The following is a 12,526-nucleotide window of genomic DNA, read 5'->3' on the forward strand; positions in this document are numbered from 1 at the left end:
ATTTACCCTCCCTGAACCCATGTTGATGGGTTGTCACGAAGTCTCTTCTCTCCAGATGTGTTACTAGGTTTTTTCTCACAATCTTCTCCATCACCTTGCATGGTATACAAGTTAAGGACACTGGCCTGTAGTTCAGTGCCTCTTGTCTGTCACCCTTTTTGTATATTGGTACTACATTAGCAGTCTTCCATATTTCTGGTAGGTCCGCCATTTCCAGTGACCTTCGTGACACTATGGAGAGTGGTAAGCAAAGTGCTCCTGCACACTCTTTCAATATCCATGGCGAGATTCCGTCCGGCCCAACAGCTTTTCTCACATCCAGCTCCAATAGGTGCTTCTTGACCTCATCTCTTGTAATTTCGAACCTATCCAAGGTCACCTGGTTTGCTGCCACCTCTTCTAGCGCCGTGACATCTCCCTGTTCTATTGTAAAGACCTCTTGGAACCTTTTGTTGAGTTCTTCACAAACCTCTTTGTCATTCTCTGTGTACCTGTCCTCGCCCACCCTAAGTTTCATCACCTGTTCCTTCACTGTTGTCTTCCTCCTGATGTGACTGTGTAGTAGCTTTGGTTCGGTCTTGACTTTATTAGCTATATCATTTTCATACCTTTTCTCAGCTGCTCTTCTCACACTGACATACTCGTTCCTGGTTCTCTGGTATCTCTCTCTACTTTCTGGTGTTCTGTTATTATGAAAGTAAATCCATGCCCTTTTGTTCAGCTCCTTTGCTTTCATACATTCCTTTTTAAACCACGGATTCTTCCTTTGCTTCTCTGTTTTTTCCTGTCGGGCTGGGACAAACCTGCTTACATCTTCCTGACATTTTTGGGTGACATAGTCCATCATGTCTTGTATAGACTTGGTTCCGAGTTCTGTGTCCCAATGTATATCCCATAGGAATTTATTCATCTCCTCATAGTTTCCCTTTCGATACGCCAGCCCTTTGTTTCCCAGTTCTTTTTTGGGGGTGATAATTCCCAGCTCAACCAGGTACTCAAAGCTCAATACACTATGATCACTCATTCCCAATGGGGCTTCCAACTTAACTTCCCTTATATCCGACTCATTTAGGGTAAATATCAGATCAAGCAAGGCTGGTTCATCCCCTCCTCTCATTCTTGTCGGTCCCTTTGTGTGTGTGTGTGTGTATGGGGATGTAGGGGGGCGGGTGGGGGAGGGGTGTCGGTGATGGGGAAGGGACTGGCTCACTCTGATAAGCCTAACACACTTGACCCAGTTAACCAGATTTGTTTCTTAAATTTAGGATGTTCATCATCATATATATTTTTGGTTACATATTTTGTTTAGTAATATTATTAAGGTAATAGATAGTTATAAAATACTTGTTTCATGAATGCTTTATTGTATTAAATGGAGATTCTCCAGGTTGTCTCAGGCTGGCTGGCAATCTACTGAGCCATATCCCAGAACGGTCTTGGGGGAAGGGGGAGGAGGGGAAGGGAGGCAGGAAGTGATGGTGTGGGGGAGAGCAGGAGTGAGAGAGTGGGGGGAGAGGTTCAGAGAGGGTGAGGGAGGGGATGATAGAGGTAGGCGGCATGCTTGTCATGTGAGGACCCCCTGATGCCAAAACAAACCCAATACCGTCCTTCAGTAATATCGACCACCAGACCGGTATATGAGGCTCTAGATACCGGTCTCCCAAACCGGTCGTTATTACTGGCAGATCGGTATAAAAGAGGCCGTTAAATTGAGTGGATACTGAGTGAAAGATATGGAAGAAAATGCAGAATAGAACTAGTGAAGAGCAGGGGGTGCCCCAGGCACAATCTGAGGACACTGTGTAAACATCAGAGGTCCACGGTTGTTCAACATCCTCCCAGCGAGTTATTTGAAATATTGCCGGAACAACCATGGACATCTTCAAGAGAAAACTAGATAAATTTCTCCAAGGAGTGCCGAACCAACCGGGCTGTGGTGGATATGTGGGCCTGCAGGCCGCTCCAAGCAACAGCCTGGTGGACTAAACTCACAAGTCAAGCCTGGCCTCGGGCCGGGCATGGGGAGTAGAAGAACTCCCAGAACCCTAAGTAGGTATCCAGCAGGCACTATATTAGAGAGATTTCTTCGGGAAGTCTCCAGGACTTGCCCAGAAACTGGCATTTCATTACATTCAACACTGGTTTATTACAATCAGTGTTTGGTTTTTTACTATGTTGATATATAAGTCCTATTGTATAATATTGTACATGTTGTTTAGTATCTGGAGTCAACTGTTATCATACTACTGTACTTCTTTTTCTCTTGTCTTTCACAGTAGCCTTTTCCACCGTTCTCAATCATGCTTCATAATTCATCTTTCTTAGTTCAGGAATCCATTTGGTTTCTTGTCTCTGGACATACTGGTGTTATATTTTGTCCATCTGTAGTGGTATGATGTATGTGTTTATTTATTTATTTATCTTTATTTCAGAAATGGTTTTGATTTTACAAATAATTTTGGTGGTGATAGGGACTGTGGTCTTTTCACACCACACCTCCATCCATTGTTTCCTGCTCATGTGAAGGAAGTCATACTAGATGGAGAGATGGTGGGCTGGAGCAAAATACACAACAGAATTGTTAGCAAAGGTAATTTTTACAATAACAGGTGCAACTGCTTGAAAAATAACTTTGTTTAATTATACAGTGGTACCTCGAATAACGAATTTAATCCGTTCCGGCGCCGTCGTCGTCATGTGAAATGGACGTTATACAAAACGAATGTTCCCATTGACATTAATGGTAATCAAATTAATCCGTTCTACCACCGAAAAACATCAATATGATATGCGATGTTTTAAATAATGAAGCAGCCTACCGTACATACACTGCACAAACCTTTATGACATTTTTCTTTCTTCAAATTTGCTCAATATTTATTTTTCATTTGTCTTATAGCAAAAGGTTCGTTCGGTGTTTGGCAGGTAGGCTTCTCCATATTTCTTACATAAAAACAAAACAAAAATAAAAACAAAAATGAAGAATTTTGAAAACCAGAACAAATGTCAAAAAGGTTCGTTCGGTTGTCTACAGGTAGGCTGCTCCATGTTTTTTAAATAAAAAAACAAAAAATAAAAAACCAGTTGAAACAATCTGGAAAATAGACAAATGCCATAAAGGTTTGTTCAGTGCTTGACGAGAAGGCTGCTCCATTATAATAATCTTTCTTTGTTTTCAAATGTGTTACATATGTTTTGTATTTTGCATTTATGTCTCAATAATGGAGCAGCGTACCTGACAAACACTGAACAAACCTTTATGGTATTTGACCCTTTTTCAAATTGTTTCAACTTTTTTTTTATTTTTCATTTTCTTTTTATTTAAGAAACATGGAGCAGCCTACCTATAGACAACCGAACGAACCTTTTGATAATGGTTCTGATTTTCAAAATTCTTCATTTTTTTTTTTATTATTTTTTTTTTTATGTATGAAACATGGAGCAGCCTCCCTGCCGACCCCCAAACGAACCTTTTGCTATAAGACAAACGAAAAATAAATATTGAACAAATTTGAAGAAAGGAAAATGTCATAAAGGTTTGTGCAGTGTATGTACGGTAGGCTGCTCCATTATCGAGACGTAAATGACAAATACAAAACACATTTGAACACATTTGAAACAAAGAGTGTTATAATGGAGCAGCCTACCTGCCGAACACCGAACGAACTTTTTTGACGTATGTTTTTTTTTTTTTAGAAAATTTCATTTCCTTTTTTTACAAAAACATCAATACTTTGCAACATCTCAGCAGTCACCACTTTATATCCCAGCATCATTAGCATCTTAAACAAGAACAACATAATATATTTCCATCGGAGACGTCTAAGAATGTGCAAGAAGCAGTGCGACCACACCATGTAGTGTTGACGTTACTCAAACGAGCGTTCTCCATACGGGACGATTTGTCGCCGATCGGGCCGGTCGTTACCCAAAATGTTCGCCTTGTGGGGCGATTGTTATGCGAGGTACCACTGTATTTAGAAGTTTAGTATATATGAGATACTGTACTCAGTTTTGCGAGATTCTAGATATTTACCAGTTGCCTACATGCTAGCTTATATTAACCACTGTGTGTGCTGAGTTTATTGTGAAATTCCCCCTGTGTGCATGAAATCAAGTGTTCCCCAAAAATGATTTTTCTTATTAAAATGATGAATTCCCTTCCCTGAACATGTCTATGTAAAAACAAATGTCAAATTCCACTTACTTTGACCGTGAGGACATGGACAAGGTGCACTGTGACGTTATCAGGGGCTGGTCGTCTATGTGTGAAACTCACAAACACGGTCGCCCGGGTCATTTAACTACCGTGCTGCGCAGAGTTTATTGTGAAATTCCCCCAGTGCGCATGAAATAAAGTGTTCCCAAAAAATTCTTTTTTCTTCTTAAAATGATAAATTCCCTTCCCTGAACATGTCTATGTAAAAATAAATACCAAATTCCACCTACTTTGGCTGTGGGGATGTTGATAAGGTGCGCTGTGACGTCATCAGGGCCTGGTTGCCCATGCGTGAATCGCCCAGACACAGTCGCGCGGGCCATTCAAGCACCGGGTGTTGCCACAAATATATTTTCAGTTATTTGTTTTATGTATTTCCAATGCGGTTTTATTTTTTTTTTTTATCGTATATGATGCATATTTGTGCCCTTTACAATATGTCTACAGTAGAATGTTCATAATGTTCCATGGAACTGTGATACATGTGTAAATAATGTGTCCACAATAAATGTTTATTGTCGCAATATTACCTGTTAAAAATTCACTAAAATTATGATATGTACAGTTTCACACAATATTTACACAGTAACACACTGTATTACACACTCAGTACTTCGGAAGTGAGTAATAATCAACGAAGTAGCCCATGGTACACAGCGTGACTTCGCTCTCAGTGCACCAGGTACAGATAAATTTTCCCTTTATGTTTCTTCATTCATGCTTGCAAATCTTCATGTGTATGTTTCTTCATGTGTGCTTGCAAATAACGCACTCACGTACATCCTTGGCTCTAGTACCTGTAGGTTGTATGTAGCCAAGCTTGTAAAGCATAAGGTAGTATTGAAACGATTATAGGAAAAGCTCAATTTGTAAGGTAGTCTTGAAAAGATCGCTTTGTAAGGTCCCACACAGGAAGAGATTCAGCTAGCCTCAAAGAGTGTCCGTCAGTTAGTTAGAGATTCGGGTATTCTTGAAAATATCTATAGAAAACACCACCATGGAAGCCACTAACACTGTTCATCTATGCTATTTGTATCAAATGCATCATCACTGAACGCAGAAAACGATTCATCTATGTATCATCTAAATAAATTGTAGATAGCATAGGATTGCAAGGGTGACGCTCAGAGCTACAACTAGATACACTCTCTGTATCATCCTCATAGGTGCTGTATCACTTGCATCTGACTTTTGTGTTAGGTCCTTATTGTGACTAGCTTCACCAATATTATGACCCTTATGTTCTTCAAACAATAAGGTTTGAATTTCACCGACAGAGCGTTTTCTTTCAACACCGCGTCGGACAGGTGTTTGGGAGCCAGAGGCGCGTGCGCCACCCATGGTTGCTCATTCAGTACTAACCAAGCCAGCAGCCCTAGGGCATTCTGGGAATTTTTTCCAAGATGGTTGCCTCTCACTGGAGGTCCTAAGAGTCCATTTCGTACACAACCAACCTCGTACACATTTAGAATTGATACCGAAAAATCAAAAAGAGTTTTCTCGGTTGGCGCAGTTTTCCGCCGACCAAGAATACTCGGTTGGTGCAGTTAAGTGGTTAAGCACTGCGTGTTGCCATAAATATGTTTTCAGTTATTTGTTCTGTGTATTTCTAATGCGTTTTTTTTTTTTTTTTTTTTATCGTATATGATGCATATTTGTGTCCTTTACAATATGTATACAGTAGAACATTCATAATGTTTCATGGCACTGTGATACAGGTGTCAGTAATGTGTCCACAATAATTGTTTTTTGTCGCAATATTACTTGTTAAAAATTAAACATAAATTACAATATGTACAGTTTCACACACTACAAAGTAAAAACATTGAATTACACACTCAGTAATACAAAAAGGTGACACCCCTAAAGTCAACAAATGCATCGAAGGAGCTCCAGCATATTTCAACAATCCTAAGTATTGTAGTACAGGTTAATAATAGTGAGTGGTGTCCCAAGGAACATAAATGTCGAGTGCTTTTGAAAAATAGGTGAGATAACACAAATGTGCTAAGGGAAGTGAAAAAATTGGATTAGAAAAAGTTGCCCTAGTGGTACAGTGCAGACAACAACATTCAAGATGGCTGCCAGAAAGAAGAAAAACAAAACAGTGCTTGATTTTTGGGGATTCAATTAAGAAAGCATTGTAACAGTCTAAAAACAAGTTGGCAAAATTAGATATTATAGTGAACTCTCTTTAGAAATAATAAGTAAATTGAAAGAAAGTAATGATCATTTGAGTAGCAAAGTTTTAGGTCTTGAGGGGTTAGTGAAAGACTTGTGCAAGGACAAGAATCAATTGGAAACAAATTGCAAAACCATGGAAGAGGAAAACAAACATTTAAAAATAGCTTTGGAAGAAGTTAAAGCAAATTTAAACATAAATGGCTACAATAGATTTGGTAAGGAAATTCAACAGGAAAACCAGCTTTTGTCAGTACAGATGGAGGAAGTTACACAGGAAATAAAACAGTTCAAGAAAGATATGCAACTCACTTATGCACAAGTGGCCAAGAAGAAGGAAAAAACTGAAGAAGCAGTAAAGGAAGCCAAACACTGTAGCAACCAGGATAAGATAAACATTTATAAGATAAAGCAGTCTCCGTGGTGTAGTGGTAAGACACTCGCCTGGCGTTCCGCGAGCACTATGTCATGGGTTCGTATCCTGGCCGGGGAGGATTTACTGGGCGCAATTCCTTAACTGTAGCCTCTGTTTAACGCAACAGTAAAATGTGTACTTGGATGAAAAAACGATTCTTCGCGGCAGGGGATCGTATTCCAGGGACCTGCCCGAAACGCTACGCGTACTAGTGGCTGTACAAGAATGTAACAACTCTTGTATATATCTCAAAAAAAGAAAAAAGAAAAAAAAGAAAATTAGGCTGGAAGTTGGAAAGAAATTGGCATCTAACCCGAAGTTGGTGCAAAACACAGTTAATCGGAGTAAGTCTCTGATTATTTTTGGTAGCAAAGAAAAGGAGATAACATCTAGGTCAGAAAGAGCTGTAGAAGAAGCGAAAGTAGTAGATAAAATTGTTGGCCTCGTGGAAGGTCTTACTACCATAGAGAATGTGTGTGACTACAGTAGAATAGGCTGGTACGTAAAAGAGAAAGATCGACCTCTGAGGATCACCCTGAACGGTGCCGAACAGATGGAAGAAGTACTAAGGAATGTTAGAAAATTACTAAGTGATGAGGATGGGAAAGTATGGTCGTTAAGACGAGATCTTTCAAGAGAAGACAGAGAGAAGCTTAAACTGAACCTCGTAGAGGCAAAACGTCTAAATGAGAGCAGAAACGAAAAAAAAATCGATTCTTTTCTGTGGGAAGCCCTTACGGCTCTCTGGAGCTTATTGGCTAATGTATGTTATATTAGACCGGGACATTAGCTATGGAGTTCAGACCTATCAGGGACCAGCACCAGAACCTGGCCCCTTCAGAGAGGTTTCAGGGAGCAATGGCCCTAGAAAACCCCTTTGTGGTTGGAGGTTTTCCTTATCTGCCATCGACCGGGGTTAGGCACCCAGAAAGGTAGGCATAACAAAAAAAAACCCACATGGTAAGTAACTAAAAAAAAAACTGAAGAGAGGTAGAAATTCCCTACAATCCCAAGGAAACAAACAAACAAGCAATTATCACAATTTAATGCCGTGCCATACGCCCGCGCAGCCCTTCCCTCCCCGAGAGAGGGAGGGGGGGCCCAAGACCTCACCGCGCTGGCTGCCTTCAGTTCGTAAGTTAGTGTCAACCGGGATAGACGCTTCTCTGGCCTCAAATTACTGGCAGTGTTTGCCTTGTGTGGCGTTCTCTACTGTCTTTGTGTTGTGTGCGGTGGCCAGGAGTATCTCATCAGTGCCGGGTCTGCATGCGCTTAGGGGCTTCCTTCCCAAGGCACTCTGTGAGTACTGCCCCTGCGTGTCAGGGTTATCTTCCCTGGGGCATTCGGGAACCGCTCCCGTAGGGGTTCTTGCTGCTCGGCATTTGCCTCGCCCTAGGGGCCTGCTGGGACTTGGGGCCCTTGTTTGGCCCTGGGTAGGGATCGGTATTGTGCTGGTTAGGGCGTCAAGGTGTTGCACAGCCTGCCACCTAAGCGGCGGCCAGTTCCTGTTGCCTCTGGAGACGGTGTACTTTTGCAGGGTTTTTCTTTTGTTTTTATTTTCATGCCTGGTGGGGTCTGCCCAGTGTGGCTATAGTTCCACTGGTACTGTTTGGCGGCGCTCTGCTAGGCCCCCGTGATTGTACATGTCGCAGGGGTTTTCAGTGCTATCCTCTACCCTCTTGTTATGTTTGGGTTTCTTAACCGGTTAGCAACACCTTGCCCGGGCTTCCCGTAGCAGTCAGACCCTGGAAACCCCTGTCTGGGCTCGGGGGACCATTGAATGTGTCTTCCGGGTTCCAACCTGTCTTGTACGGGATCGTTGGTTGCTGTGCCCTTGTCTCCGGGTGACAGTCGCCACTTTTACCTCCGTCATGCTGCCTGTTGGGTCACTGACACCTTGACCCGGAGTCTTGCGAGAGATTCTCTGCTTGTTCTCCAGTACTCTCCTGATGTTATTACTGTTCAGAGTACAGGTGGCATCCGTGTTGCAAGCTAGGTTAGGTTGCTGCAACATGCTAGGTTGGTTTCCCACTCGGATGCCCCGGGGCCGCCCCGTTTGGTTAGGTGCTGTTTGCCTCTTTCCCTCCCTGTTCCCTGCTCCGGCCTGTCTGTGGGTTTCAGGGTCGGGTAGGGGTTTAGTTGGGGCCGAGACTCGGGCAGTCTTCGGGGGCTGCCCTGTGCAGGTTAGGGGATGGAGGTTTTTCAAGCCGGTTCCTCCTGCCAAGGCCAAGGTCTTACCAGGGGCCCTTTCTTGCTGCTTTTCCCATGGACTCTTGCTTTTCTTTAAGGGCGGAGGGCTTGGAGGACGGCTCTGCCCGGGGCCTCTGTTGTTGGTTCCCAGGGCTGTGGGGGATGCCTGCTAGCAGTTTTGGGGCGGTTTGCCCCTGCCTGGGTTTTTCTTCTTTTGGGCGGCGTTTTTCGCCCATCCAGTCTGCTTGCTTCCCACTTTTGCTGGCGTGTTTTTGTATCTTTAGCATCAGTCATAGCCCCTGCTGGCGACCATTTTCGTCTGCCGGTTTCCCAGCGTGGCCACCAGGGCGGCATTGCGGTTTGTTTACATGCGACTGGGTGTGCGTGCAAGCTTTTTGGGTGAGTTTTCACCTTTTTTCAGGGTTTTTTATTCTCCTGTTGTCGTTTCTTTGCTTTTCTGGTGTTTCTTTTCTGCCTGTTCCTCTGGGAATGTTTGGGTGTTGATTTTACACAGGGGTTTTCCATTTTGTCTGTTTTGGGTCTGGGCCTTTGGGTTTGGGCTCAGTGTTCCCTGGCTGGTATGCTTGCTCCCACACCTTGTCTCTCGGTTTTCGGTCTGTTATGACCGTTTTCCCAGGAGGTTCTGTCTGGGGGCTGTGCTTTGCCTTTCTGTGGTGTTCTCCGCCGGCAAATGTGATGGTTTGGGCTCCCCTGGTTCGATTCTGGGTTCCTTTAGGTTCTTTGGTTTCGTTCCGTAGGTTTCTTCCTTTTGGGTCCCCTTTGTGGGTTCAGGGGTCTTTGTTTCCTCGTGTGACCCGGTTCTGCCTTCTGGGGTTCCGGGGTCTTCCTGGCTTGCAGACTGATCTTTTTGGGTCTTGGCACATGTTGTGGTCGTGCTGGGACTTTGAAGTTTTGCTGTCGAGGTGGGTCTTTTGATGCAGTTTTGTGCCTTCTTTGCCTGGCCGGCGTGGTGCTCTGTGCCCACTGGTCGGCGACTTGTACTTTTCTTTTAAAAAGTATGTGTGTGTATGCATGTACATGTGTACGCTGTGTAATTACCTAAGTGTAATTACCTAAGTGTAGTTACAGGATGAGAGTTACGCTCGTGGTGTCCCGTCTTCCCAGCACTCTTTGTCATATAACGCTTTGAAACTACTGACAGTCTTGGCCTCCACCACCTTCTCACTTAACTTGTTCCAACCGTCTACCACTCTATTTGCGAAGGTGAATTTTCTTATATTTCTTCGGCATCTGTGTTTAGCTAGTTTAAATCTATGACCTCTTGTTCTTGAAGTGCCAGGTCTCAGGAAATCTTCCCTGTCGATTTTATCAATTCCTGTTACTATTTTGTATGTAGTGATCATATCACCTCTTTTTCTTCTGTCTTCTAGTTTTGGCATGTTTAATGCTTCCAACCTCTCCTCGTAGCTCTTGCCCTTCAGTTCTGGGAGCCACTTAGTAGCATGTCTTTGCACCTTTTCCAGTTTGTTGATGTGCTTCTTAAGATATGGGCACCACACAACAGCTGCATATTCTAGCTTTGGCCTAACAAAAGTCATGAATAATTTCTTTAGTATATCGCCATCCATGTATTTAAATGCAATTCTGAAGTTAGAAAGCATCGCATAGGCTCCTTGCACAATATTCTTTATGTGGTCCTCAGGTGATAGTTTTCTATCTAGAACCACCCCTAGATCTCTTTCTTTATCAGAATTCTTTAAAGATTTCTCACATAATATATAGGTTGTATGGGGTCTATGTTCTCCTATTCCACATTCCATAACATGACATTTATTAACATTAAATTCCATTTGCCAGGTGGTGCTCCATATACTTATTTTGTCCAGGTCTTCTTGAAGGGCATGACAATCATCTAAATTTCTTATCCTTCCTATTATCTTAGCATCATCAGCAAACATGTTCATATAATTCTGTATACCAACTGGTAGATCATTTATGTACACAATAAACATCACTGGTGCAAGAACTGAACCCTGTGGTACTCCACTTGTGACATTTCTCCATTCCGATACATTGCCTCTGATTACTGCCCTCATTTTTCTATCAGTCAGAATATTTTTCATCCATGATAGAAGCTTACCTGTCACCCCTCCAATATTTTCCAGTTTCCAGAACAACCTCTTATGTGGAACTCTGTCGAAAGCCTTTTTTAGGTCCAGATAGATGCAGTCAACCCAACCATCTCTTTCCTGTAATATCTCTGTGGCTCGATCATAGAAACTGAGTAAATTGTGTGTGTGCACATGTGTATACACACATGTGTAATTACCTAAGTGTAATTACCTAAGTGTAGTTACAGGATGAGAGCTACGCTCGTGGTGTCCCGTCTTCCCAGCACTCTTTGTCATATAACGCTTTGAAACTACTGACGGTCTTGGCCTCCACCACCTTCTCACTTAACTTGTTCCAACCGTCTACCACTCTATTTGCGAAGGTGAATTTTCTTATATTTCTTCGGCATCTGTGTTTAGCTAGTTTAAATCTATGACCTCTTGTTCTTGAAGTGCCAGGTCTCAGGAAATCTTCCCTGTCGATTTTATCAATTCCTGTTACTGTTTTGTATGTAGTGATCATATCACCTCTTTTTCTTCTGTCTTCTAGTTTTGGCATGTTTAATGCTTCTAACCTCTCCTCGTAGCTCTTACCCTTCAGTTCTGGGAGCCACTTAGTAGCATGTCTTTGCACCTTTTCCAGTTTGTTGATGTGCTTCTTAACACTTTCGCGCTCTCGGCGCTCAAAACAAAACAATACCCCAGATGCTTTCGGCACTTCGCGCGCCTACGAGGTAAGACCGAAAAAGTGTACACTCTTTTGACTGTCCTGACAATAATTGAAGGCGCACGTATTTAAATTTGGTATCACTGTGTTCGCAATGAAATTGTCTATAAGAGCATACCTATAAATTGCCGCCCAAGCATAAGGAGTATCAACACCAAATAAAAAACTATGCAGATCACTCGTCGAGAGCGCCAAACAGCAACAAAATGTTTCCACTTTCTTAATGGTTGCGAAGCCTACAGTTGTCCTACATCGCTAATTTTGGTATCATTGGAATCGCAATAAAATTCTCTACACGGACATATGCATATGAATGTTTTATATAGGTAATTGCCCACCCTCAAGAGTGTGTGAAGTGGAGAGTAGTTAGCCGCGAGCACACTGGCGAAAACACAGGGGAAATCATGCTTGGAAAGTTTATACGTTTCCTGACCCTACTTTTCTATGTACGTATTTCTTTTTTATACCAATGTGTTCGCAATAAAATTTTCTATAAGATGAACTGTATAACATTGGTACAAAGCATGTGTAAGAGAAGCGCCAAATATAGAACCACGTCGCTCAGTATGCGTTTGCGGCAGAAACGAACGCATTGTTTTCGTTCGTTTGATGTTTGTCATGTTTATACTTGTTGAAACATTTTATAATTTGTATGACAGTGATCGCAGTAAAATTCCCTACACAGACATATACATAACACATACAAATACAGTGATACCTCG

General features: G+C 42.5%; 1 protein-coding gene across 1 annotated transcript in view; it reads left to right on the forward strand.

The window, feature by feature from the left end:
• The window catches only part of DNAlig4 (DNA ligase 4), a 594,766-nt gene that overhangs the window by 213,416 nt on the left and 368,824 nt on the right, over nt 1-12,526 (forward strand). Inside the window, exon 7 of the mRNA XM_045745582.2 lies at nt 2,433-2,590. Within this exon, the coding sequence (XP_045601538.2) occupies nt 2,433-2,590 (158 nt within the window). The remainder of the gene's footprint in view (nt 1-2,432; nt 2,591-12,526) is intronic.

The sequence above is a fragment of the Procambarus clarkii genome, chromosome 16 (genome assembly GCF_040958095.1).
Source record: "Procambarus clarkii isolate CNS0578487 chromosome 16, FALCON_Pclarkii_2.0, whole genome shotgun sequence".
NCBI classification, from domain to species: Eukaryota; Metazoa; Arthropoda; class Malacostraca; order Decapoda; family Cambaridae; genus Procambarus; species Procambarus clarkii.